Genomic DNA, 27,418 nt, shown 5'->3' on the forward strand with positions numbered 1-27,418 from the left:
AAAATATTGAGAAAATCACCTTTAAATTTGTCCAAATGAAGTTCTTAGCAATGCATATTACTAACCAAAAATTAAGTTTTGATATATTTACGGTAAGAAATTTACAAAATATCTTCCTGGAACATGATCTTTACTTAATATCCTAATGATTTTTTGGCATAAAAGAAAAATCAATAATTTTGACACAAAGTATTTTTTGGCTATTGCTACAATATACACCTGCGACTTAAGTCTGGTTTTGTGGTCCAGGGCCACATTTTGAAAGCATTTCATGCGTAGTCCAACAATGTACGGTTTTTTACAATGTATTTATTTGTTTCTAATACATATATTTTTTACTGCAGTGTGGTCAATGGCCGATATAAATAAAAAATCCTATATATATATATAATAATATTAAAATTTATAGATTAAAAATGATTAATTTAAAGTTGTAAAATAAAATAAACTAAATAAAAAAGTTTGTCGAGACAAACTTTAAGTTGGCTTAAGAAAGCCGGACCAAAGAGTTAGAAAAAGTTTAAAACGTTTTAAGAAATTTAAGTTTAAGAAGTTTTAAAAAGTTTTATGTTTGATGGTTTTCAGTCTGAATACATTGAAGTTTAAAGTAGTTTTAAAAGCTTAAAGTTTGATAGACAGACAGATAGATAGACTCTAAGGACCTCAGAGTGGTTGCTAACAGTGGGGATTTCTTTAAGACTGCAAGGGAAGCTCGGCTTCCCCTATAATGTCAAAAAATTAATGGTCAAATATGTACTATTGTGTTAACATTTTATTGATTAAAAATGCGTTAGAACACGTTCATCTCAGAGACGAGTTAGTTCAGAATCAGCTACATATAGCAGGTGACTCGAGTTCCTTCTCATATATTCCCGTAGCATCAGTGTATTTGCCTGTTGAAGCCTAGCGTCCATTGACTTCTATGGGGCTGCTTTGAACAGTTTTTTTCAGTGCTTCGAAACTAGACGCTCATTGGATAAATGCTGCGATTATGTCCCGCCCCCGGACGCTCAGCGTCTCTGGAGGTGAATGGAGGAGTGGGCGGGGCTGGACTCCGGGCTTCTGCGTGATGATTGGAGGGTCTGTCGAAAGACTGCATCTCCTTTTGATTGACAGCGATTGTGTCCTATAAGAAGTCGCTGATGCTGAAGCTATTCGAGCTCAGTCCCATAGCGGATTGACAAACTGCTGCAACCTATTTCTTGGTATTTGCTTGGCCAATTTTCATCATAACAGGAGAAAGCTGTGTGATTATTTGGTGTTCCTTAACCCACCGGTGAGGGCTGTCTCGTTTTTCTTTATGAAGCGAAACAAACTAAAAATACTCCACGAGTTTTGATCGTATAGATAAGAGCAAGGTATCATTTGAAACTGCAAAGGGTCTACTTTTATTTGTGTATAGTCATAATAACAACAAAACAATGTGCTTTTAAAAAATAGAGAGAATAAACAGGGTGCGTTCTCTGCGGGCTCTGTCTCGGTCACCTCTTCACAGACGCGTAAATAAAACATCATGAATACAAAAACAAATATTCTATGTTAAAGTAATCCGTATGAAACCAATGCGATGTCAACTCATATCTAATGCTGTCAGCGGAAACAAACAAGTTCATCCCGGATACTTTCTGTTTCTGGAAGAAGATCTGCTGCGTGAAATAACTCAGAATTTCTAAATGTGTTGTTGTTTTTTTCCCTTCAGAGCACATAAACAATATACACTATGAACATGCCAGGTGCAAAATCTTGGAGACAGCATATATAGAAATTAAACTTTTATTTAGCACACAAGTGATGATAAAGACATGTATCATGTTACAAACGATGCTGTTCTTCTGAACTTTCTATTCATCAAAAAATTAAAACATTCTTCTTAGCTCTTTTCAACATGATAATAAATGTTTTTTAGCAGCAAATCACAATATTAGAATGATTTCTGAAGGATCATGTGACTGGAGTAATGATGCTAAAAAGACAGCTTTGTTGCTCCTAATAAAATGTTTAACTGCACTCACAAGTGAATCTCAAGTTATTTTGTGTGATAGCTAAATATATACTTAATAAACTACAAACAAAAAATTTTTTTTAAATTTATTTTGTCATATTCTTTCTTGTAACTCTTCCTCTCAGTCACATACTTGACTAAATGGCTCATTATGAAGCTCGTTATGAAGCTCATTATGCAGGCCTGTCTTCTCAGGTGTGAATGTGAAGGTTGACGCCTTCTCTCATAGACCCTTTTTACTCAATCAATATATTGTTTTTTGAGCAAATAAACGATGATTTTCACATTATTTTGAAGCAAAAATTCTAGGCTACAAGATCCAGTTCTCAGAAGTCTTGTGAACAAATGTTCTGTATGTGTTTTATGGCCTTATTTCAGTGACTTCAAAATGTTAGTTTTTCACTAACCACGCATAAACGTTGTTTCTCAAAAACAAAATCAAGTACATAAGTGCTGCTAACATATTATTGTAGCCCTGTTTTTGCTGTTTACAGTGTTATTAGACTTTAGCCATTTATATATTTATAAGCAACTGAAAAAAGCACAAATGTCAGGGCATGTCAAAACTTCTCCAGGCCCCCAAAACACCCTCAGACCCCAGAGAGTTAAAGACATGGAGTTGGACAGTGCAATGCCTCGGCTTTACAAACTGTTCTCATTAGTGGCAACAATTGGAGCTACATCTGTAGAAAGGAACTTCTCCAGTTTAAAGCGGCTCAAGTCCTACACCCGTAACACAATGGGCCAAGGCCGTTTAAGCAACCTAGCTCTGCTGGCCATTGAGAGGACACTGGTCAAGTCACTGGAAAAGACGCCTAGTTGGTACGACAGGGTCACAGAGCATTTTCTTGAAAATAATTTACGTATAAATAAATGGACAATTTTTATGATGTAGGCCGAAAATGACCAGCAGCCGCCACTGGTTGGTAAGGTATTGTAGGTGGTTGCTAGGGTACTTAGAGTGGTTGATATGATGGTTGCTAGGCTAACTGGGGTGGTTGCTAAAGCGGTTGCTAGGGTACACTGAGTAGTTGCTAAGGTACTTGGAAGTTGCTAGGGTACTTGGGGTGGTAGCTAGGGTGTTGCTATGCGGTTGCTAAGGTACTCGGGGTGGTTGCTAGGGTTTTGATAGGGTACTTGGGGTGGTTGCTAGGGTGTGCTATGGTACTCGGGGTGGTTGCTAGGGTTTTGCTAGGGTACCTGGGGTGATTGCTAAGGTGTTGCTATGCAGTTGCTAGGGTACCTGAGGTGGTTGCTAGGGTGTTGTTTTGCGGTTGCTAGGGTACTCGGGGTGGTTGCTAGGTTGGTTTGGACAGTTGCTATACTGTTGCTATGAAGTTAGAAATAGATGGCAGACAGACAGACAGATAGATAGAGTTAGATTATAGATTATACAGGGCTCGACATTAACGCTTGTCCGGGACAAGTGAATGTTTTGGATGGGCAAGTGAAAGAGAAATTTACTTGCCCAATTGGACAAGTAACTTGAAAATGTCAATACCAAAAACAATAATAATGGCCTTTATTTGTGATATAGCCTCGCCTCGTTTGCCATAATATCGTAATTGTTGTTTTAACGATGTGCGATTTGATGTCGAGCATATTGTAAGAATCAAACAAAACACACCTACGGAATGCACATTTTGTAAAGGGTAACGTAGGTTAGACCAGCGCACGTGCGAATGCGTTCTTTCACTTCATGATTCAGTATTAAAATGCATGAAGAGTGTTCAGAAAACCATATCTAGACACCATATTTCTTGTTTTTGCTCCATTTTGCCAACAGAAATAATTCCAAACAGCCACAACACTGTTTTGTGTTTCTGAGCAACTTAAAGGCGTTTTGTTCTTGAATGAATCAACCATTTAATGATTCGGTTCAGTCGCAATGACTCACTTATTAACAGAGACTTGATGCCACCTACTGGTGGTTTTAATTTCATATTTACAGTATTTTTGTTATTTTTAACAATTTCAAATATCAGTATAGAGTGTTTTATGTATCAAAACATTATTTATTCATTTGTAACTGCAGGTTAAAGCATTCCATGTTCTTCAGAGCTGCATTAAACAGTGGGTAAATATATCTATTCCACTTCAGATTCAGCTTCTGTGTTTCCTCTGCATTGCAAAGATGAATTTTGTTGATACTGATTTCATTTCTTCGGTAACAGCCCAAATGTCTTATACTAATTGACTGATTAAAATTTAACTATAATTAAAACATTTAAAATTTAAGTTTGAAAATTATGAAAATTCATATATATATATATATATATATATATATATATATATATATATATATATATATATATATATATATATATATATATATATATATATATATATATATATATATATATATATATAAAAAATATTAGCATTTTGTTTTTAAGTTTACTATAAAATAATTGTATTTGTATTTAATCCTCCCTTTTTAATTTAAAATATAATAGTATTATTAGGGGTGTAAAGCGGATGGTTCGTCACGATACGATACGATATCGATTCTCATACCCAGCGATACGATATTTGCCGATACCTCAAAAAATTATATGATACAATTACGATTCAGGAGTATATAGATCGATATAATATACCTATTTAAATGCAATTTAATGATATTATATACCTATTTAAATGCCATTTAAACTCTCAAATGCAACCAAAATATATAACATGAACATTTATCTGAAATGTTCACATCCTGTATCTCAATTGGGACATTCACAACAAAACAAAAAGGCCTGCACTTTTTTTTTTTTTCATTGTAGGTCCGATCGCTTAGAAAAGATATAGCACACCTCTCCTCAATGAGCCGGTTGATTTGACACCTCATTCATGGGTCTGTGACAAACGGTGCGGGAGGAGTAGCGAACCAAAGTTTTGTCCAGAAGAAGAAGAACTAGAAAGTACATTTCCTGAAGAAAATGTGAGTGGTGCTTGCCGTGGCAAAACTCGGCACTGGGCCGTCAGTAGAGCCTTCAGCATGATTGTAGAGAGCCAACTCCCATGTCTGTATGATGTTGTAGAGCTGAGATGGCTTCTTTATGTTGCTATACGGTTGCTAGGGTGTAGCTGCACAGTCGCCATGGTGATACTTACAGACTGGTTTTTCAACCCAAACAAAAGAGGCCACCCCCATATCTATACCACTTTCTGGTGCTGAGAAATGGCTTATTCATGTGTTTGTTAAGTTGCTAAGGTACTTTAAATGGTGTGGCTATGTCTTCAACTAAAATGTCTTGAGGTCCAGTAATGAACCCTTCCCACCAGCCGAGGTCCAGACAATTATAAAAAAACAATTGATGGTTTTTGCCACGCCAGGGTACATGCAAGATATTTAAGCTTAATTTCAAGACTTTTAAATACCTTCTTTAAGACCTGCACAAAAATAAAATTAGATAAATAAAATAAAATGACTGTAAAAAGCATGATTTAAAGTTCAGATGCAGGTTTTCACAAAACAATCAAGTATTATATTAATTAAATAACATATATAAATATATTTTAGTGCCTTAATTGTTTACATTTTACAACACATTATCTTCTTGTTGATCCACCAGTTCACATTTACAACTCTGCGTGTTTGCTGCTTAAAATCATGGGTTGTTTTCACACTGGTCTTTGACAACAGCAGACGTACAGGCTGATTGAAAGTGGAAAATCATCCTCTTCCAGAGGACTGGCGGTACACAAGCCCAAGAGACAGACTCCACAAAGCAGCGCTGCAGCTGAATCTGAAACGTGCAGCACACATATTTATTGAATGAATAGCCTTTTTAAGTTTAATCGCAATTCTTGTCTTTCAGTCCCCACATTTAAGACCTCCTGAAATCATAATTAAGGCTTTCTTGTACCATTTAAGACTTTTTAAGGACCCGTCAACTTTCCAAATTTTTGAAAATGCCATTATTTTTCACTCACTGAGAGTTTCATCTGTCCGCTCTTTGCTCTCATCACTGCACGCACGACTGCACCCAAATGGCTCTAGAGCTGACCTTGATGTGCTTAATATAAATTTGATTTAATTAGCATTTGGTATTTATTTCATTATGTCAAAAGCCTTCACGAATTCGGACCGGAGTCTGCCAGTTGGCGACCCCACTACCATAAAGAGTACAAAAGCTGCGCCGGTTGGAATAGAAGCGCCCCGTCAGGTTTAAATCTTAACCTTCTGTTTTGGCTGTAGACGGGTCCATATGGGATGGCTTTTAGGTCCGGACCAGGACCACGGTCCGTCTGTAAGTGACCTATGGTTTAGGGGATTATATTTAAAGACTATTTGATAGTCTGAATCAACAGAGCCCAAGCCCATGTTTCTACAATGTCTTGGTGCTGAAAAATGTCCTTTTACGGTTAATGTAATGTAAATGTCCTTTTACGGTTGCTAGGGTGCTGTAAGTGGTTGCTAGGGTATGGCTATGAAGATTCATTACTTATTGGCTACTTATAAGATGAGTCAAATGAGTATGTGTGAGTTACAGAGAGAGAGAGAGAGAGAGCGAGAAGGGGTTCCTAAGGGCCTGCATGTATGTGTGTGTGTGTGTGTGTGTGTGTGTGTGAGAGTGTGTGTGTGTGTGTGTGTGAGAAAGTGACAGCTGAGATTCAAATTCACGAACATTCCACCATTGTAAGTCAATGGTACTTTTCTGCACGCTTTTTCGTCCGCTGTGCGAACATCATAGGTCCGATCGCTTAGAAGATATAGCACACCTCTCCTCAATGAGCCGGTCGATTTGACACATCATTCATGGGTCTGTGACAAACAGTGCGGGAGGAGTAGCGAACCGAAGCCTTTGGCAAGCACCACTAATAATAATAACTTTAAATAGGATTTCAGTAAGTTGGCTCTCTCAAACCAACTTATTTTACACAAAATACTTACAATGCATTAGAAATATTTGAACTCAGATCATCTGAACTAAAGATGCTGTCAGTAGATCAGGAGCAGGGGGTATGGAGGACCAACGGCAGAATCCTAAACAGAACTACCAACACTTATCTTGGATTAGGATGGATATATTTGTCTACTTCCTAAACAATTACAAACATATTTATTAATCATTTTCATATTAAAACTAAAATAAAGCAATAGCTTGTGTAACTTGTTTATTATGCCATCAGCTTTTATTTAAAGGGATACTCGGAGTTCAATAAGTGAAGCTCAGTCAACAGCATTTGTAGCATAATGTTAATTACCACAAAATAATTTAGACATCCCTGGTTTCCAAAAGCAAAAAGAGAGTTACAGGCAGCTTCAAGGCCTCTGGGGAGAGCTCTCAGCACATGCTGTTGTGTGTTAAAAGAGTGTGTGGAGAAGTACTGTGCCAGCACTGCACAGTTTGCATGTCTCCCCAATCAAACACACCAGATCCGACTTCATTAGTGGAGACTCAAGGGCTTCAAGAACAGGATTGGGCCAACCACTCGTCTACTAAATACCACAGTGTCCAATCTGTATCATAAAAACCTTTGTAAGTACTGTAAATCTCAATATTCTGGGTAAACTACAGCGGATGCCTCTTTCTTGTTTGACAGAAAAGCGAAAGGAAAAATAGACAGATCCACTCTCTATTTTTCCTTTCGCTTCTCTATATTAGATACACTGTAAAAATGTTTTTAGGAGTTGTGAACATTATTGGAGTACATTTGACAAGACGACTATTTAAGTCTTTCTACTTTAAAATTTAATATTTAATTCAACACGTTATTTTCAGTTTTTTGTAATCATTTGTGAAATGTACTATCAATTTATGAGAGAAAACAAGTTTTTGACAAAAAACAGACTGTGTTCGTCCTGTGTTTTTCTTTGGTTATTTCTGTGTTGGCCTTATTTCAGTATTTTCAGTCCTTCTAGTTGTTTATTGGTGTCTGATAACAAAAGAAGGGTTTGAAAAAGTTGAGCGCCCCAGAAACAAGCATCAAATCGACTGCTGGAATTATTTTAACATTTAAAAATGTCCAATGGCAAAAACAGTTTGAAGCTTCAAGACTGGATGAGGCACTGCACTAAACTAATTTCTAAAACTAATTAGCCGAGTGGAAAAGACTCTGAAAGGGAACATTATTACTGTAAATTAATCAAACTAGTACAAAGACTGCAAGTGCAAATATAAGGGCACATCCTTGTTTAAAAAGATGGATATCATGCATGACAGTCAATATACAAACAGACCCTGAACATTGTTTGCACACAATGTTCTGAAACGTGTCAAAAGCCATACACCTGGAAGATCAATTCAGCTCCATTGTCTGGATCGCAAAGCAAAACTTACATTGACAAAATCACCACACTGAATCATGAAGTCCTTTATCACCCTGCCGAAAGAAAACAGCACACATGAGCAGGATGCAATTAAAAGTCAAGCTTCTGTTGATTTCTTTAAACAAATATTTAACCTCTTACACTTCTATGAGTAAAATGTGCAGCAAGACATGCATTCCTGTAAATATGCAATTGTGAATTATATTATTAGATTGTGATATACAACATTTTTATTGGTCGCAATAAATATACATACGAGCCTTCAAACCAACTTCAGTGCAGTGTAACTTTGCAGTGAAAGCCATCGTTTGTGTAGACAATATCATAGTGCATTTGGATTGCAAAGTTTTAGGGTGCATTTGCATCAAACGTTTGATTAATGATAAACCTACAACACTTGTCTGATGGGCAAACATAAAAGACAAAAGTTTTATACTTAGAATTATGGATTTGAACAAACCTCCAAGTCTAATTAAGAGCAACAGCAATAGCTTGATTAAGCCAACACAAGTAATCATTGTTATACAATATAACAGTGAACAATATTGACTAAAGTGTCTCACCGATGAAATGTGCAGCCTTTATAGCCAACAGGAACACCGTCCTTCCTACAGTGAATAAAAGCAGCACATAAACAAGGTATATGCAAAAAAAAAAGAAGCAGGACCAGGAAGAAAGAGCTGTGCACACAACATGCTTCCATGAAATACAAGCTGTGTTTAATCTGTAACCTTATCCAGTATTCATGTTTCTTATAGAATGATCTCAACATCCTTAAAAGCATCAGTCACAATACCTCAAATGTAATTCGAGTATGTGGTACTATAGATTCAACTATACATGTGGTTGAAGCAGCACAGCCCTTTATTAAAGGCATAGTTCACCCAAAAATCTAAATTTGCTGTTAATTTACTCACCCTCAGGCCATTCAATATGTAGGTGACTTTTGAGTAGAACAGTAAAGGAGATTTTTAACTGAAACATGGTCCCTGGTGATAAAGTGCAAGCATTTTGGAAATCAAAAAAAGCATACAGGCAACACAAAATGAATACCTGTGGCTCCTATTGAGGTGATATACAGGGGGGGGGGGGGTATATTGCATTAAAATGCAAATCAATACATAACATTTCCAAAACGTTATGTATTGATTTGCATTTTAATGAGTCAAAAGTATTTGACCCTTTCGCAAAACATGACTTAGTACTTGGTGGCAAAACCCTTGTTGTCAATCACAGAGGTCAGACGTTTCTTGTAGTTGGCCACCAGGTTTGCACACATCTCAGGAGGGATTTTATCCCACTCCTCTTTGCAGATCCTCTCCAAGTCATTAAGGTTTCGAGGCTGACGTTTGGCAACTCGAACGTTCAGCTCCCTCCACAGATTTTCTATGGGATTAAGGTCTGGAGACTGGTTAGGCCACTCCAGGACCTTAATGTGCTTCTTCTTGAGCCACTCCTTTGTTGCCTTGGCCGCGTGTTTTGGGTCATTGTCATGCTGGAAAACCCATCCACGACCCATATTCAATGCCCTGGCCCTGACGGTACATGGCCCCGTCCATCGTCCCTTTGATGTGGTGCAGTTGTCCTGTCCCCTTAGCAGAAAAACACCCCCAAAGCATAATGTTTCCACCTCCATGTTTGACGTGGGGATGGTGTTCTTGGGGTCATAGGCAGCATTCCTCCTCCTCCAAACGCGACGAGTTGATGCCAAAGAGCTGGATTTTGCTCTCATCTGACCACAACACTTTCACCCAGTTCTCCTCTGAATCATTGGCAAACTTCAGACGGACCTGTACATGTGCTTTCTTGATCAGGGAGACCATGCGGGACCTTGTGTAGGTCTACAGTCTTGTCCCTGACATCCTTGGTCAGCTCTTTGGTCTTGGCCATGGTGGAGAGTTTGGAATCTGATTGATTGATTGCTTCTGTGGACAGGTGTCTTTTATACAGGTAACAAGCTGAGACTCCATTTAAGAGAGTGCTCCTAATCTCAGCTCCTTACCTGTATAAAAGACAGAAATCTTGCTGATTGATAGGGGATTAAATACTTATTTGACTCATTAAAACGCAAATCAATTTATAACTTTTTTGAAATGCGTTTTTCGGGATTTTTTCTGGTTGTTGTTCTGTCTCTCACTGTTCAAATAAACCTACCATTAAAATTATAGACTGATCATTTCTTTGTCAGTGGGCAAACGTACAAAATCAGCAGGGGATCAAATCAAACTGCTGAATTGGTTAACTGAACCAGTTCATTGAAAGAAACTGCCCAAAAGAACCAGTTCATGGAAAATAATCTGATTTCACTGTTTGCCTGTGGCTGTGGATTACAGGCAATAATGCTGTAAATAATGTTCAGTTTCTTGCACAGACTAATTTCACTTCTCAAGACCTCAATATATCGTCAGAAGCCACAAGCATTCGTTTTGTGCTTCCAGTATGCTTTTTTTTAACTCTAGTTTTATGAATCACCAAGGACCAGTGTGTTTCAGTTAAAAGTCTTCTTTACTGTTTTAATGAAGAAAAAAAGTCACCTACATCTTGGATGGCCTGAGGGTGAGTCAATTAACTGCAAATCTGAATTTTTAGGTGAACTATCTCTTAAATTCGCTGAAATCTGACTTACTTGAATTCACCAGTACAGAACTGCCTGAAAGACACAGAAAGAAAAATAGATCTCTGTTATGATGCCTGCAGTAATAACACCAAAATCTAGACAATTAGAAGAGACAATAGATTAGCATGCAAGTAGTGAACACATTTTGCATAACGCACACTAGAGATGTAATGATTCACTCAATTTATGATGCGATACAATTCACAATACCGATTGTTAACAAAATAAGATTTAAGAGATTATAAATGAAAAGGTGTCCTTTTATTATTGCTTGGACAAAATGTCTTAATTTGTCTCAAATTTGTCTTAAAAGTCTTAAATTGAAATGTGAAATAACAACTTCATAACTCTTTATTGCAATAACTCTTCATATAAACAAACTCTTTCCATTTAAATCGAGAGGCAACCACTGTATTTTAATCTCGATCCAAACAGATGCTATGAACAGTTATTAATTTAAATGAGACTGTATAATTTTGAAATCTGAAACAAAAAAACTGAATGATCTGACTTTACTTTTGTGAAAATGTACTACATCTGCATGAAACAAAAACAGCAGATAGGCTAAATGATAATGCAATTTCACTCTGACAGCAGGTGGCGCTACAGCGTTTCCTTGGTTACTGCTGTAAAGAAAGCAGCGCTGAAGGCAAACCTGCCACAGATATATACATATCTATGAAACCTGCAACCTTTAGCCAAAAAAGCACAACGTCAGCAGAGAAGACGACCAGACTATTGGAGGAGAGGCTTCCATACACTACATTATACTAAATTATTGCATTAAATTGTATGTTGTTTAATGCAAAATGTTATTTCTATTGCTTACAAGTTTCAATAAATAGACTTCAAATATAATGACTTGTGACTGCTGCGGTGATGATGATATAACGCTTTTTAATGAATAAAGGGAAAAAATATATATCAATAAAAAGGTATTTTTTCCACACATTTTTAGTGACTAGTACCAGTGTTTTGTATGCCCAATGGTACCGTTTTTTTTTTAAACGAACAGAATTCACGCTTTTTTTCTTTATACTGTGCAAACGTAAACCAAGCCGACCACTGACGTCACTGCCATTGTATGATTGGCTGAGGTGCCTAACGTGATCCAAGTTAGCCGTTAAGCTTTTTCCAATGGTAAGTAATATCCTCTCGTCTCCCAATAATAAGACTGATAAATACTACTTTAATATGCCTCGTTGACCAGGAGAGGACATGTTCAGTTCACTCATGTGAACGTGATATGTTGTGGCCACGAGATCATTTTGTCGAGGTAAAGACATCCTTATGTTGAGGCCATACGATGTGAATGCGTGGCCTCAATATATTATGTTGAGGGAACAACATATTTTTCTTACGGCCACAAGTTTAATACGAACGTGATAATATGTTGTGGCCACGACAAAAATATGAGAACCGAACATGTCCCGTCCTGGTCACCGCATTATACAGAGGCAAGATGAAAAAGTTGAAAACCAACCCTCACACAGTTGTCGTGTCGTGTAGCTAAAGTCTGTCAACACAAAGCGACAGTTAAAAATCATTTGAACGTTGTGTCAATAGTCACAATTAGAACGAGGCAGCTGTTTACTGTCGGGGATTTGTCGCATCGCGCCGCATCCAGTGTAGACAGCATCAAGGATTATAATGGGTTTTTATTGTACTTTGTGGCGTCGCACGTGTCTGGTGTAGACACTGTGTCAGAGACACATTCATATAAACTCTTACCCCCAATTGCATCGCGATTCATTTAACATATCAACCGATTTGAATCGGTACATATTTGTATCGATTTTCAAACGGGTTGGGGATGGTCTTATCGATCCTGAAGTATCGTTATATCGATACTCAAAAAATTAAATAATACTGGTGGATTTTATTTAAAAGTGATTTTACTTAACGAAAAATTAATGCGTACAATATGCATTAAATAGGACGAATAACCTATGCTAGCGAATAATTGTGTAGGATAAAACTATTTTACGCACATCTGAACGCATGTCAATCACAGAGAGCGTTTACACACTTCTGACAGTGCATTCAAACATGGCTGTTTCCCAAAAGTATCTTTTCTAGAATCATGTTCAATTCTGTAATGTTAATTTAAATCATACACCGTCAGAATAAAAAAGGTTGCATTTTATACATGCAACAGCCTGTCACTGGCAGTCCCTTATCAAAATGAAACATGGTTTTACTAAAGGGACCATAGTTCAACTATAGTATTTGTAGATTTCCATGCTTACCACTACAGTAAGCATATTTTATCCATGTATAAACAGAAATATAACCTAATAAGTTGCAGTTAAGACGTATTGAAAGTGAAAATGCATTTCAAATATAAAGGTAAGTGAGTATCATTACCCATTTTACTCTTAGTAATTTAATGAATTAAGAAATTTCATCATTTAAAAGTTCAGATTAGAAGTGTTGTTTTGGTATCTTTATCCACGATACTGGCCTTGGTATCTATCGTATTGAAAACAAAAGTGGTATCGCCCATCACTACTCAGGGTGCATCGGTACATCCCTGCGCGCGCACACACACACACACACACACACACACAGAGATGGGGGTTCAGAGCGTATTCTGGGTTTATGCATAAACCCTGATATTATAGACCTGCTGATATCACGTTTGGTCTCTTTCTGTCTCGTGTATCTTGTCAGTGTCTGCGCTTGCTTGGCCATTTGTTGTGGAAAAATAAGGAAAGTGTGTACAGCTAAATTCAATTAGTATTTTGTTAGATGGGTATAAAAAAAGCGTAGTTTACCACGGCAGCTGTCGTGTGAAGACCGAAGAGTGTAAAGACCATCGACTCTACCGTGCGACTCCACCGGGCTGGGACACCAGCAAAGGATAAGTGTATCACTTTTTATTTCTCCTCTTTTCTACTACTTTTTGAGTTATTTTAATACTTCAACAAACTAGATAGAAATGACATATACATACATATATATATATATATATATAAAACTTATAAATGTGTATGTATATATATGCATGCACAAACCCGATTCCAAAAAAGTTGGGACACTGTACAAATTACGAATAAAAAAGGAATGCAATAATTTACAAATCTCATAAACTTATATTTTATTCACAATAGAATATACATAATCGCATATCAAACATACAGAACATACAGAATAACATATCAAATATTGAAAGTGACCAAATATGGGCTCATTTTGGATTTCATGCGAGCTACACATTCCAAAAAAGTTGGGACAGGTAGCAATAAGAGGCCGGAAAAGTTAAATGTACATATAAGGAACAGCTGGAGGACCAATTTGCAACTTATTAGGTCAATTGGCAACATGATTGGGTATAAAAAGAGCCTCTCAGAGTGGCAGTGTCTCTCAGAAGTCAAGATGGCAAGAGGATCACCAATTCCCCCAATGCTGCGGCGAAAAATAGTGGAGCAAAATCATAAAGGAGTTTCTCAGAGAAAAATTACAAAGAGTTTGAAGTTATCATCATCTACAGTGCATAATATCATCCAGAGATTCAGAGAATCTGGAACAATCTCTGTGCGTAAGGGTCAAGGCCGGAAAACCATACTGGATGCCCGTGATCTTCGGGCCCTTAGACGGCACTGCATCACATACAGGAATGCTACTGTAATGGAAATCACAACATGGGCTCAGGAATACTTCCAGAAAACATTGTCGGTGAACACAATCCACCGTGCCATTCGCCGTTGCCGGCTAAAACTCTATAGGTCAAAAAAGAAGCCATATCTAAACATGATCCAGAAGCGCAGGCGTTTTCTCTGGGCCAAGGCTTATTTAAAATGGACTGTGGCGAAGTGGAAAACTGTTCTGTGGTCAGACGAATCAAAATTTGAAGTTCTTTTTGGAAAATTGGGACGCCATGTCATCCGGACTAAAGAGGACAAGGACAACCCAAGTTGTTATCAGCGCTCAATTCAGAAGCCTGCATCTCTGATGGTATGGGGTTGCATGAGTGTGTGTGGCATGGGCAGCTTACAGATCTGGAAAGGCACCATCAATGCTGAAAGGTATATCCAAGTTCTAGAACAACATATGCTCCCAACCAGACGTTGTCTCTTTCAGGGAAGACCTTGCATTTTCCAACATGACAATGCCAGACCACATACTGCATCAATTACAACATCATGGCTGCGTAGAAGGAGGATCCGGGTACTGAAATGGCCAGCCTGCAGTCCAGATCTTTCACCCATAGAAAACATTTGGCGCATCATAAAGAGGAAGATGCGACAAAGAAGACCTAAGACAGTTGAGCAACTAGAAGCCTGTATTAGACAAGAATGGGACAACATTCCTATTCCTAAACTTGAGCAACTTGTCTCCTCAGTCCCCAGACGTTTGCAGACTGTTATAAAAAGAAGAGGGGATGCCACACAGTGGTAAACATGGCCATGTCCCAACTTTTTTGAGATGTGTTGATGCCATGAAATTTAAAATAAACGTATTTTTCCCTTAAAATGATACATTTTCTGAGTTTAAACATTTGATATGTCATCTATGTTGTATTCTGAACAAAATATTGAAATTTGAAACTTCCACATCATTGCATTCTGTTTTTATTCACAATTTATACAGTGTCACAACTTTTTTGGAATCGGGTTTGTATGTACGCGTGTGTGGCTGTACATATACAGTGCCCTTGATAAGTATTGAAACAGTAAAGACAAAATTGCTCTGTTGGCTGTTTAGTCAAGACATTTACAAATATGATTAAAAGATGACATTCTTCATCACATTTTCACATTTTATTACTAGCCGTTTCAACACATAGATGTTTTACCAAATAAAAAGAACAGTGCTTTTAGAGTTCATCCCACTCTTTGATGTGAGCATAAGTATTGGGACAGTTGAACATAAGGCAGATATAAAAGATTAAAAGCTATTATTTAGTTGCAGATCCCTTGCACACAATCACAGCAGTGAGTCTGTGACCCATAGACACCATCAGACTCTTGGTCTCATCCTTTGAAATGCTTTTCTCAGCCTTTAATGTAGCCAATTCCAATTGTTGCTTGTTTTGTGGAGTTTCTGCCTTTACTCTCCTCTTCAGCTGCTGAAATTCATGTTCAATCAGATTTAAATCTGGAGATTGACTTGGGCAATCTATAAATTCCTTGACTGAACATCATACATTAAGTCATCAGTAAAGTTGAGAGGGCCTGTTGCAGAGACAGCTATGCATGCCCATGCCATGAGACCACCTCCACCATGCTTTACAGATGAGGCTGTATGCTTGGGATCATTGCAGTTCCCTTTTTTCTCCACATTTTTGCTTTCCCATCACTTAGATAAAAGTTAATCTTTATCTCATCGGTCCATAAACACAGTTTCAAAACTATTCTAGCTCACCCTTGTGCTTTTTTGCAAACTCTAATCTTGCCTTTCTATTTTTGGTGCTGGTCAGAGGTTTGCATCTTGCTGTGTAGCATCTGTAATTCTGTGTCAAAGTCTCCTGAGGACAGTAGATTGTCAGAGCATCACCCCAGCTTTCTGGAAGTTGTTGGTGATGTTACAGACACGTCTTTTAGGGTTAATTTTCACAGCTTTTATGATTTGTCTAATAAAATGTGACATTCTGTAGTTTTGTCTCATATTCATATTTTAATCATATTTGTAAATGTCTTGACTAAACAGCCAACAGAGCAATTTTGTCTTTACTGTACCAATACTTATGGAGGGCACTGTATGTATATATATGTATATATATATATATATGTATATATATATATATATATATATATATATATATATATATATATATATATATATATATATATATATATATATGTATATATATATATATATGTATATATATATATATATATGTATATATATATATATATATATATATATATATATATATATATATATATATAGTTTTTTGTGTGTGTGTGTTTAGCTTAGTGTTATGTTAGAATCATTATTATACCTTTTGTTCTTTAATATTTTGAATTGTTTTTAGCTTTATTTTTTTTCATTTAAATGTCATGTTTTGAAATTTTGTTGTATGCATTTGTCATTTTTATTTAATTTCTTTATTTTTAAAAAGTGTATAGCTAGTATTTATAAAGTTTTCGCTTTTAGTTTTGAATCTGTTTTAGTTGTTTTAATACTAGAATTGATTGCTTCTGTTGTCCTCATTTGTAAGTCGCTTTGGATAAAAGCATCTGCTAAATGACTAAATAATAATATGCATAAAAGGATTGCGGAATCATCTCACCGAAAATTTTCCGCAGTCTTTGGAACAATGTCTGCAAAAAGCTCTATCTTCATTCTGCCCACTTCCTGGAAAAATAAATAAATTAAAAAAATTCAACAAAAACAGAGGAAAATATTAATTGACCGTGACAATGTACATTTGATATTCAAATCAAAGTTGTTGCATTCTGTGCTGCAGTGACAAACAGGATGAGCTTTTTAGTGATCTGTAAAACCAAATGCAAACATGCAAACAAACAAAAACACCGATTCTCAGCCTAAGGATGTGAGGCATTAACCACGGATGGATGATCTGTGGAATGAATGAATGCAGGTTGTTGTTGTCCTACATGAGCACACATGAGAAATGAAGCGTGCGAGTTGGAGCTGTCACAGCCCCGCGTGAGTTAGGCTGGCCGTCGTGTAGTAAAAGAGCTGCTTGTTTGGACTCAACTAATGGAGTTTGCAGTTTTATCACAAGGAAGAGGGGTTTCATCGAAAAGGCGTTGAATCAGGAACGGTAACAGGTACAACTTTCAAAAACTAGGACAGATTTTTAAACTAAACTAAAAAAGGTCAATGGTAACTGACTAATTGATTAGTCTTGGTCATTTGGAGAGCATCTAACTCAGAAGCAAAGAAATGCATGTGCATGGACTGTTAACCAAAACTTATAGGCTAGTTATAAATAAGTAAATCCATCCGTGAAGAATGGGCACATCAGATAAAGATAATTCTGAACACTGAAGCGGAGAATCAAGAGCAATTTGTAAAACTTTTGTTTTGAAGGAAATGTGAGTGATTCTTGCAAAATGAAGGACCAGGTGCTTTTGTTGTGGGTGGTTGCCAGGGTTCTGCCATGCGGTTGGTAGGGAGTTCTGGACCGTTGCTAGGGCCCAAGTCAAAAGAGCAACTCCTCTCCCCGCGTTTCTATATTTGGGTCTTCAATGCAAATCTACAGATTCTGATCTTTTCACACATTTCATCATCTATTAGACAAAATTTGAATTCTGTTTGCTTTTAAAATAGATTATTGCTGGTATTGTGCATGATTCAATGGTGCATGTTATTGCAATGAAAAACATTAAAATGAACAAAAAACAAATAAAAAGCAAGCTGACAGATGCACCACACCGCGACTAGATCAAACTCTAAAACGGTTTATATTTGACTCACTTGTGGGCTATTTGGAGAAAAACCTCTCTAAACCAACTCAAAGCAGTGGAGAGCTGTAGTTTGCAGAAATGTTGTCAAAACTTAAATCTACTTTTTGTTTTAATGCCAAACATGTCTTGGAAAGATTTAAAGATTGTTTTGAAAGGATGTAGAAACTTACATATCAAGGACATCGGATTAAAAATGAATGACAAAATTATGAAAAGTGTATATGATTTTTGACTTTAAAGAAATTAAAGAAAGATATTAAATATTAATATTAAAGATAATATTGGGAATAAAGACAAAACATTATAGTTATTAAAATATAAATGTCTATTTATAGTACAGTTAATAATCACACACACACAAGTTCAGTGTCACCAAAAAGTAGATTTTTTTTTTAAACCAAAATATAAGGAACATAAGCTTTTGTATAAATACAGCAAATATTTGATTCACTGATCTGTAAACATTTATGAGTGAAAAAGTTAAATACATAGACCACAAGGTTTTGTATTGTTCAGCATTCAAAAAACTGAATTAAATACCTTCATTAATGCATAAGAACTGTTTAAGTTTCTTCCATAGTTCCATACAAAACTCTACTTACTATACTGTGTCTCCTACACACACATACAGACCACACAGAAGTGTACGCACTGCCCTACTTTCATTTCTCAGTAATGAGTTTAATGGCAACTGAGAGCTGGACAGACGCAGGTAAGGTACACACACACACACTATCCACATGGAACTGCAGACAATCACTGAAATCTTGGAAATGAACACACACTGAAGGTGTAAATCTGCCTCGCAAAGTGGTCATGCGTTTTTCAAAAAATTCAATTGATCTCTGAAACTCTATATGCTTAGTACTAATATAGCATGATGGTATAATAGCCTGAACGTAGCTTTAAAAACCGTTGAGATATGATATATCCTAATAATATTCTGCAGTCTCCACCAATAGCTGAAGGGACTCGCGTTACGAGTTGAATCACACACTTTATCTAAATAGTGGGTGTTATTAGAGCATTAAGAAAAGCATAAACCAAAAACAATCACTTGATGTTAATCCTCGTGTAAATAGCAGAAGCAGACATGAGTGAGGCAAACTAGGTTTTGTCCGGTTTTAAAAAGAGGGTCATATGGGCAGAGTCCAGGACCGCCTTGCATTGTCCATGAAAAGAATGTATTTACAGGTAAATAGGTGTGGTTTCAAGAATGTGCTCTGACAGAAATCTGTTCATTTCCTCACCAGACACAACTCGGCTTCAGACACTGTGAAGAGACTGTGCGCCAGCCTGCCAGGATAACAATGTCTACAATTTCATAAGGTATCTCATTGGTTTTTATTATATTGCTATCATGTGAACATCTTTCTGTGACTGGGATAGACCTATTTGGAAAGCTTAAAAGAAACAAATATTGAATGAATGATGCATTTATATAGCGCTTTGTGTATTGCTGTACACCCAAAGTGCTTTACAATCATGTGGGGGGGTCTCTCCTCAAACACCACCTGTGCATCATATCAAATATTGCATCAAGCAAGGATATTGCGAGTTTCTTTTAAAGCAGCACCTCTATTCAACTACATTTGTGAGTAACAATGAATGCAACTAAAGTGGCAGACCACAAAACCTGTTTATCAGGCTTGTACAAGAGACCGGTTCATATCACTCATCAGCAGGGTGCTATAGTTCAACATTTGACTAGGAGTACTGGTTACGTTTTTTTTTTTACATTTATACTACATCTCTACATTTATGTTGTTTGAGCTACAGGGACGTTAATTTTACAATGCAATAAAAAAGCGCTGGAAAACTGAGACTTAATATTAAGCTTATTGGAAACCTAATATTTGTGGTTAATATTAAAGGTTAAATTGTTTTCAGTTACAGGTGGCACTAAGCAACAGCTGTTAATCATTTAGAATCAAGTATAGGAATCAAATTTCAATCACATTTTGTAACCATTTGAATGTTTTTCGCCAAATGTACATATAACATAATTTTAATGAATGTTATTATAAAGTTTTAACAATACCACAATATAACTAATGAGATGCATATAAAATACTTCACATAGCTGGAACATTTTATGCTATTTTACACAAAACGATAATTATAATAATAATGACAGCAAAACAGGTGAGGACAAAACAACTGATATACTTGCTCCAACATCGACAAGAAAAATAGTAGAGTAAAAAAAAAAAAAAAAAAAAGTAATGCTGTATAACATAATTTTGGCCTTACAGGTTGTAAGAAACTCATAAAAGCAATGACTGATCATCTTTTGTGTCCATTGATGATCCAAAACTATAAAAATATTATATTGTGTTTAATCGTTGTTTGTGTGAATTGGGTGATGATATCAGGGTCAGTGTAGCATCTAATTTCATTTTGCCAGTTATGTCTAGCCACTTGTGCATGTTATTATTATGCTTCCCATTTAACTGAAAAGGGCATATCTGGGCTTTTGTTATCTTGGTTGATAAGTGTTTAACAAATACTTCCATTGAAAAAAGCTAAGTATTTAAGCATCAGGGCAATATGATTTGTAATTGGTAAACAGTGTCACTGATCGCAGGATGATCAGAAATTAGTTTGATATTCACAATAACTAAACGGGGATCTAGATCTAATTGTAGATATCCATGTGTGTCTAGGTATAATTAGTGTGATCTGAGGTATGGTAGTTTTGACAGAACTTTGGTCTATGAACAAGATGACATAGTTGAGCTGAAATCTCCTGCCAACAATCAATGTGTCCAGTTTTGGTAATCTAGATAAATAAATAAAAACAGACTATTATCATAGTTTTGTGCACACACATTAGCCAGGATAACTGATATACAGGTGCATCTCTAAAAACGAGAATATTGTGAAAAGTTCATTTTTTTATTGTAACTTGTTTCAAAAAGTGAAACTTTCATATATTTTAGATTCATTACATGTAAAGTAATTTTGATGATTAGAGCTTACAGCTCATGAAAGTCAAAAATCCAGCATCTCAAAATATTAGAATATTTCCTAAGATCAATCAAAAAAAAAAAGGCTTTGCCAAACAGAAAAGTTCAAGTTGTTTAAAGTATGTTTATTTTTGCACTCAATACTTGGTCCGGGCTCCTTTAACACAAACTCCAGCATCAGTGAGGAATGGCATGGAAGCGATCAGCCTGTGGCTCTGCTGAGCCTTCAGCTCGTCTGTATTGTTGGATCCACTGTTTCTCATGTTTCTCTTGAAAACATCCCATAGATTCCATATGGGCTTCAGGTCAGGCATGTTGGCTGGCCAATCAAGCACAGTAATAGCATGGTCAGCAAACCACTTGGAAGTGGTTTTGGCAGTGTGTGCAGGTGCTAAAGTCCTGCTGGAAAAGGAAATTAGCATCTCCATAAAGCTTGTCAGCAGATGGAAGCATAAAGTGCTCCAAAATCTCTTGGTAGACGGGTGCATTGACTTTGGACTTGATAAAACACAACGGACCAACACCAGCAGACGTCACAGCACCCCAAATCATCACTGACTTTGGAAACGTCACACTGGACTTCAAGCAGCTTGGATTCTGTGCCTCTCCACTCTTCCTCCAGACCTTGATTTCCAAATGAAATGCAAAATTTACTTTTATCTGAAAAGAGGACTTTGGACCACTGAGCAACAGTCCAGTTATTTTTCTCCTGAGGGCTAAGGAGAAAAAGAACTGGACTGTTGCTCAGTGGTCCAAAGTCCTCTTTTCAGATAAGGTTAGATGCTTCTGACATTTTTTCTGTTTCAGAAGTGGCTTGGTAGCCCTTTTCCTGAAGACGTCTGAGCGTGGTGACTCTTGATGCACTGACTCCAGCTTCAGTCCACTCCTTGTGAAGCTGTCCCAGCTTTGCTTGACAGTATTCTCAAGCTTGCGGTCATCCCTGTTGCTTGTGCACCTTTTCCTACCAACTTCTTCCTTCCAGTCAACTTTGCATTTAATATGCTTTGATACAGCACTCTTTAAATAGCCACACCTTTCAGTAATGAGCCTCTGTGAGTTACCCTCTTTGTGGAGGGCATTAATGATTGTTTTCTGGATCATTGCCAAGTCAGCAGTCTTCCCCATTATTGTGGTTTCAAAGAACAAGAGATACCCGGAAGTTATACTGTAGTGATGGTCATTTAATGAAGCTCAAATGTAAATATTCTAATATTTTGAGATACCGGATTTTTTAATCATCAAAATTAAAACAAAAAACGTTTGAAATGTTTTACTTTACATGTAATGAATCTAGAATATATGAAAGTTTCACTTTTTGAAATAAGTTACAATAAAAAAAATGAACTTTTTCACGATATTCAAATTTTTGGAGATGCACCTATATTGCATTTAAATTTGTTAATTCCCTCGACAAAAAAAAAGAAAAAAAAAAAGAAAAAAAACGTTCTGCAAGTGAACGTCGCTTTCTTGTTAAATTAACTGTTCCCTCCTGGTGGAATGACCTGCCCAACTCAATCCCAGCAGCTGAGTCCTTGGCCATCTTCAAGAATCGGCTAAAAACACATCTCTAACTGAGACTTGTTATAGCACTTGCATATCATTGCTCTTTTGTTGATTTTGATTGCTTCTATTGTCCTCATTTGTAAGTCGCTTAAAAGCGTCTGCTAAATGACTAAATGTAATAGGTTACCATTGGCTTTTGGATTATTGCAGAAAGCTAGATAATATCTGTGACCAGCAAAAGTGATCATGATAATCATGATAAGCTTGATGAACAAATGAACATGGCTTATATTTTGAAACATAAATACAACCGCCAGAAGTAATAAAAAGCTAAACGTAGACTATAAACTTAGTTCACCACAGTTAAAGGTAATCAACATCACCACCATTAAACAGACAACTCTTTCAGCCTTTATTTAAAAAAAATATATAATTTCACTGGAAACATTTGCGAGAGCGATTATAAACACAACGAGGCTGTGAAAGTTTTTTTCTGTTCGAAGTGATGTTTAATGTCTCCGACAACTTCTGTAGTCACATTTAGTGACTTGTTAGCAACCACCTTTTTCAAAATAAAGGCTACGAAAAAAAAACAGAGGTGCTACTGATGTATTTTATGTTGTAAATTAGACATTAATATTGGAATATAAGCTAAATGGTGGACAACCGTTTATCAATAAACATCATGAAGGTGCTGAAATTATTTAGCAAATATAAATAAAAATGCATATTAATGAAATATCATGTAAATAGTAAATGTGTGGCAGCATATCAGGCCAAACATCTTTAAGATTTGTTTCTCATATTGTTCATCCACAAGAACGATCTTCAGTAACAAGGGGATATCATTTATTTCAACAGCGACAGAATTTCTTCCTTCATATTTTTTGTTTGCTTCCCTTATGATTTGGTCACTGCAAAAGGAGCCAAACCTATTCACAATGCTCTTTCCTGTGCATGGGCTCATCTGTGTGCCACAACTATAGTGCTGTCCAATGATTAATCGCATCCAAAATAAACGTTTTTGTTTGCATAATGTGTGTGTGTACTTTGTATATTTATTATGTATATATAAATGCACACAAACACATGCATGTATATATTTAAGAAAAATGTTATGTTTAGATATTAAATATATTTATATACAATATAAACGATATGAATATAAATATATTCAGAATATATACTGTGTGTGTGTATTTATATATACACATAATAAATATACACAGTACACACACATATATTCTGTAAACAAAAGCTGTTTTAGACGCGATTAATCGTTTGACAGCACTAGCCACAATAACAAAAAACCGAGACAAAAATAATATTTGTATTGCTTTTCAAACCATAGTGTGCCAAAAATATAATTATCTCATCAAAACCTAATGGTGCTCACCACAAACACACCCTACTCCTTGTCTGCTAACTACAACACCTTTATCAAACAAAGTGACACTCACGGTCTAACTTTGTGCATTCAAAAATGTATGTCACTGCGTATTTTATCAGCTCTGACCAATCTTTTGTTTTCAGGCTGAACTGAGACTAAATGTTGACCCAGCACAAACTTCAGCGATCATGATGGCCATCGTTTGGTCACCGGGGGTCAATGGGAACTTTCCCCATGACGAGACGCTGCAGTACCTGCTCATTCTGTGCTCCAAAGTAGCTCTGAACACGTTTGTCCTGTCTTTTTGGAGGTACAGCATTCTCAAGTCTCTGCTGGGGCTCTGCAGCATCTCTATGTACGTGGCAGACGTGCTGCTGGTCAGTGCGGTCACCAGCGCGTGGCTCTTCAAAGAACACCTACCCACCTCCACCTCCATGTGCTTCATTCTGGCGCATGGATCGGCCGTCTACGCCCTGCTTCCTCTGCCCATACTCATCGCTGGGGCACTTGACTACGCCAGCTACCCACACCTAGACGTTAGCTCAAGCTCTCGGCGCAGGGCTGTATGTTACTGCACCGTGATTGTGCTTCTGTGGGCATTCGCATGCTGTTACACCTACAACTACACGGACACGCAACCGATGGAGATTTACAAAGACAACGCGAGAGTCCTGGTGTGCCGTGTTCACGGATCTACTGTAGTGTTTCAATTTATTATGCAGATATCTATTGCAGTGGGTCTCATAGTCCTGTTTTATTTTAAGAAGACGATTGGTTGGATCCGAACAGCCAGTAGACTGGCATTTGCTCCAGAAAAAGATCAACACTTCCCTTACAACCAGGATTGGGGAAATTCTGAAACTCAAGAAAGTTCCCCTCCTCTTTTTGTCAGTCTGACTCTAGGTTTTGCTTTGAACTGGATACCCTACTTGCTAATGTGTTTGGTGTGCACCTTCCTGGGCTTCATGGTGCCAGCTTATGCCAGTGTCAATCTTCTGTGGATGGCCTGTGCCAACAGTGTGCTGGTTGGCATTGCTTTTTGGTTTAGGGGTGCTAGGACTGGACCTTTAAGTAAATTCCCAGATGACACTTGTTTGTGGAACACCTACTGGCACTTGAGCGAAGGAACTACACCAACTGTGGATGCAAAGCTTATACAAAACGGTTCACAAGCCTGCTGTGCCTTTTCAAGAGATCTAGCCTTAAATATTTGAAGGCTGGCATGATAATCATACATGTTATGAGTTGAAATCTATAGCTCTGAGCTGCATAGCTAGAAGTTGCAATGAAACAGAAGTAGCGACAGATATTTTCTTTTGTGTGACATACACTGCCATTCAATTTTTCTCTTATCAGTCTCTTATGCTCATCAAGGCTGTATTTATTTGATCAAAAATGAAGACAAAAACAGTAATATTGTGAAATATTATTGCAGTTTCTAAGATTGGTTTCCTGTTTTGATATATTTTAAAAATGTAATTTATTTCTGTGATGCCGTGCTGAATTTCCATCAGCCATCAGTCTTCAGTGTCACATGATCCATCAGAAATCATTCAGATTTATTATCAGTGTTGAAACTGTTGTGCTGCTTGATTTTTTTGGAACCTGATATACTTCTTTCTTTGATTCTTTGAATAAAAAGAACAGCATTTATTCAAAATAGAAATCTTTTCTAACAATAAATACATTTTTTTACTATCACTTTTTATCCATGTAACACATCCTTGCTGAATAAAGGTATTCATTTTTTTAAAAAAAAGAAAGAAATGTACTGACCCCAAACTTTTGAATAGCATAGTATATTGTAACAATTTATTTTTTAAATAAATGCTGTTCTTTTTAACTTATTAATCAGAGAATCCTAAAAAAGTAAATATCACAGGTCCCCAAAAAATATGAAGCAGCACAACAGATTCTAAAGCTGATTATGAGCATATAAATGAGCATATTAGAATGATTTCTGAAGGATCATGTGACACTGAGCACTGAAGTAATGATGCTGAAAATACAGCTTTGCTTCACAGGAATAAATGATATTTTAATGTATGTAAAAAAAAAATAGAAAACATTTTAAATTGCAATAATATTTCACAAAATTTAAAAAAAAAAATCCTGTATTTTTGATCAAATAGATACAGCCTTGATCAGCATAAGAAACGTCTTTATTAAAAATCATACTGATCCCAAACTTTTTAAGTCACATTTATTGGGGAAAAAATGTAGGATGAAGACTTGCTTCTATCCAGTGATTGTATTTTGTTGTGGGTTTTCACTCAAAAATGAGGGAAGGGTTGATTTAAGCAGACTAAATGATTGGATTTTCCGGCATGCGTCATTTTGATTCAACATTACGACTAGGTCAAAAAAATGTTCACAAACTGCACACTTGGATCATTTACAGTGAGATCTATGCAACATACATACAGAGTTTAAGCTGAAAAATGGAGCTACTTTCTAAGACACCTCATTTAAAATTTTAATTCTAGGCCACTATCACAAGCATAATTCACAAATTCTGCAATCCCAGAATGAATTTCCACAAGCTAAACGAAAATAAAAATCACCCAACATAACAGATAAGTCAAGAGAAATGTTTAACATACTTAAATGTAATTCCACAGAAAAAAAGCATCATCTGACTGTGACGTGTGTTGTTTATGTTTATAACTATTACACTGTGTCTACTACACAAATTATGATTATTTTTTGGGATAAAAGTTTGAGATTTATTAATCAATTGATTGAACTATAAAGATGCTCTTGTTAATTGTACAGTTATTTTAGGATTTTTGGTGTTGTACTGTAAAGCTGTTACTAAAATAATATTGTTTACATGCATATTGTAGTTCTTGAGGCTACTATTAAACCAATTCTAATTGTCACTGTAAAAAAAAAAAATCATGGGTCTTGTAAATTTCATTAAAAGAAATTAAGGCGATAATTAAAAATAGTGTGTATTTCATTAAATAAATTGTGGTTCAGTGTTGTATAGAACATATTGAGGACTTGTTACTAATAAACCAAGAGATGTGTTTTCTTTTAAAAAAAGGAAAGCAGTTTTGAGGCTTGAATTGAGGAACTGATTCAATTTTTGATAAATTAAGGAAAGAAGGCTACCTATTTAATTTAAGAGAATTAGCTCAATTTTGCAGTTTTATTTTAGAGGTGATTGTTAGTTCCTAGCATGCTTTGCATATGGCTGGATATGGGGAGTACATTTTGAAATTAAATGCTATTTTATGTGTTTTTAAGTGAAGGGAAACATCTATTATTTTCTAATGTTCAGT

At 36.3% G+C, this 27,418-nt stretch overlaps 2 protein-coding genes across 2 annotated transcripts in view; one reads left to right on the forward strand and one right to left on the reverse strand.

Moving 5' to 3' along the window:
• LOC306849588 (peptidyl-prolyl cis-trans isomerase H-like) overlaps window positions 1–27,418 on the reverse strand; it is a 45,189-nt gene that overhangs the window by 8,255 nt on the left and 9,516 nt on the right. The window contains exons 2-5 of the mRNA XM_079384745.1: window positions 17,126–17,190; window positions 10,897–10,920; window positions 8,834–8,878; window positions 8,281–8,323 (exon numbers count right to left, since the gene is read on the reverse strand). Of these exons, the coding sequence (XP_079240871.1) occupies window positions 8,281–8,323; window positions 8,834–8,878; window positions 10,897–10,920; window positions 17,126–17,190 (177 nt within the window). The remainder of the gene's footprint in view (window positions 1–8,280; window positions 8,324–8,833; window positions 8,879–10,896; window positions 10,921–17,125; window positions 17,191–27,418) is intronic.
• On the forward strand, window positions 19,521–27,067 carry LOC306849587 (putative G-protein coupled receptor 160). The gene is made up of 2 exons (XM_079384744.1): window positions 19,521–19,598; window positions 24,275–27,067. Exon 2 carries the CDS (start codon window positions 24,320–24,322, stop codon window positions 25,343–25,345), a length of 1,026 nt encoding a protein of 341 aa, XP_079240870.1. The 5' UTR covers window positions 19,521–19,598; window positions 24,275–24,319; the 3' UTR covers window positions 25,346–27,067.

This window comes from Barbus barbus, assembly GCF_936440315.1.
Source record: "Barbus barbus genome assembly, chromosome: 29".
Classification (NCBI taxonomy): Eukaryota; Metazoa; Chordata; class Actinopteri; order Cypriniformes; family Cyprinidae; genus Barbus; species Barbus barbus.

What these genes read in the sequence shown, in the direction of transcription:
- LOC306849587 (XM_079384744.1), top strand. Translation starts at nt 24,320, where the DNA reads ATGATGGCCATCGTTTGGTCACCGGGGGTCAATGGGAACTTTCCCCAT.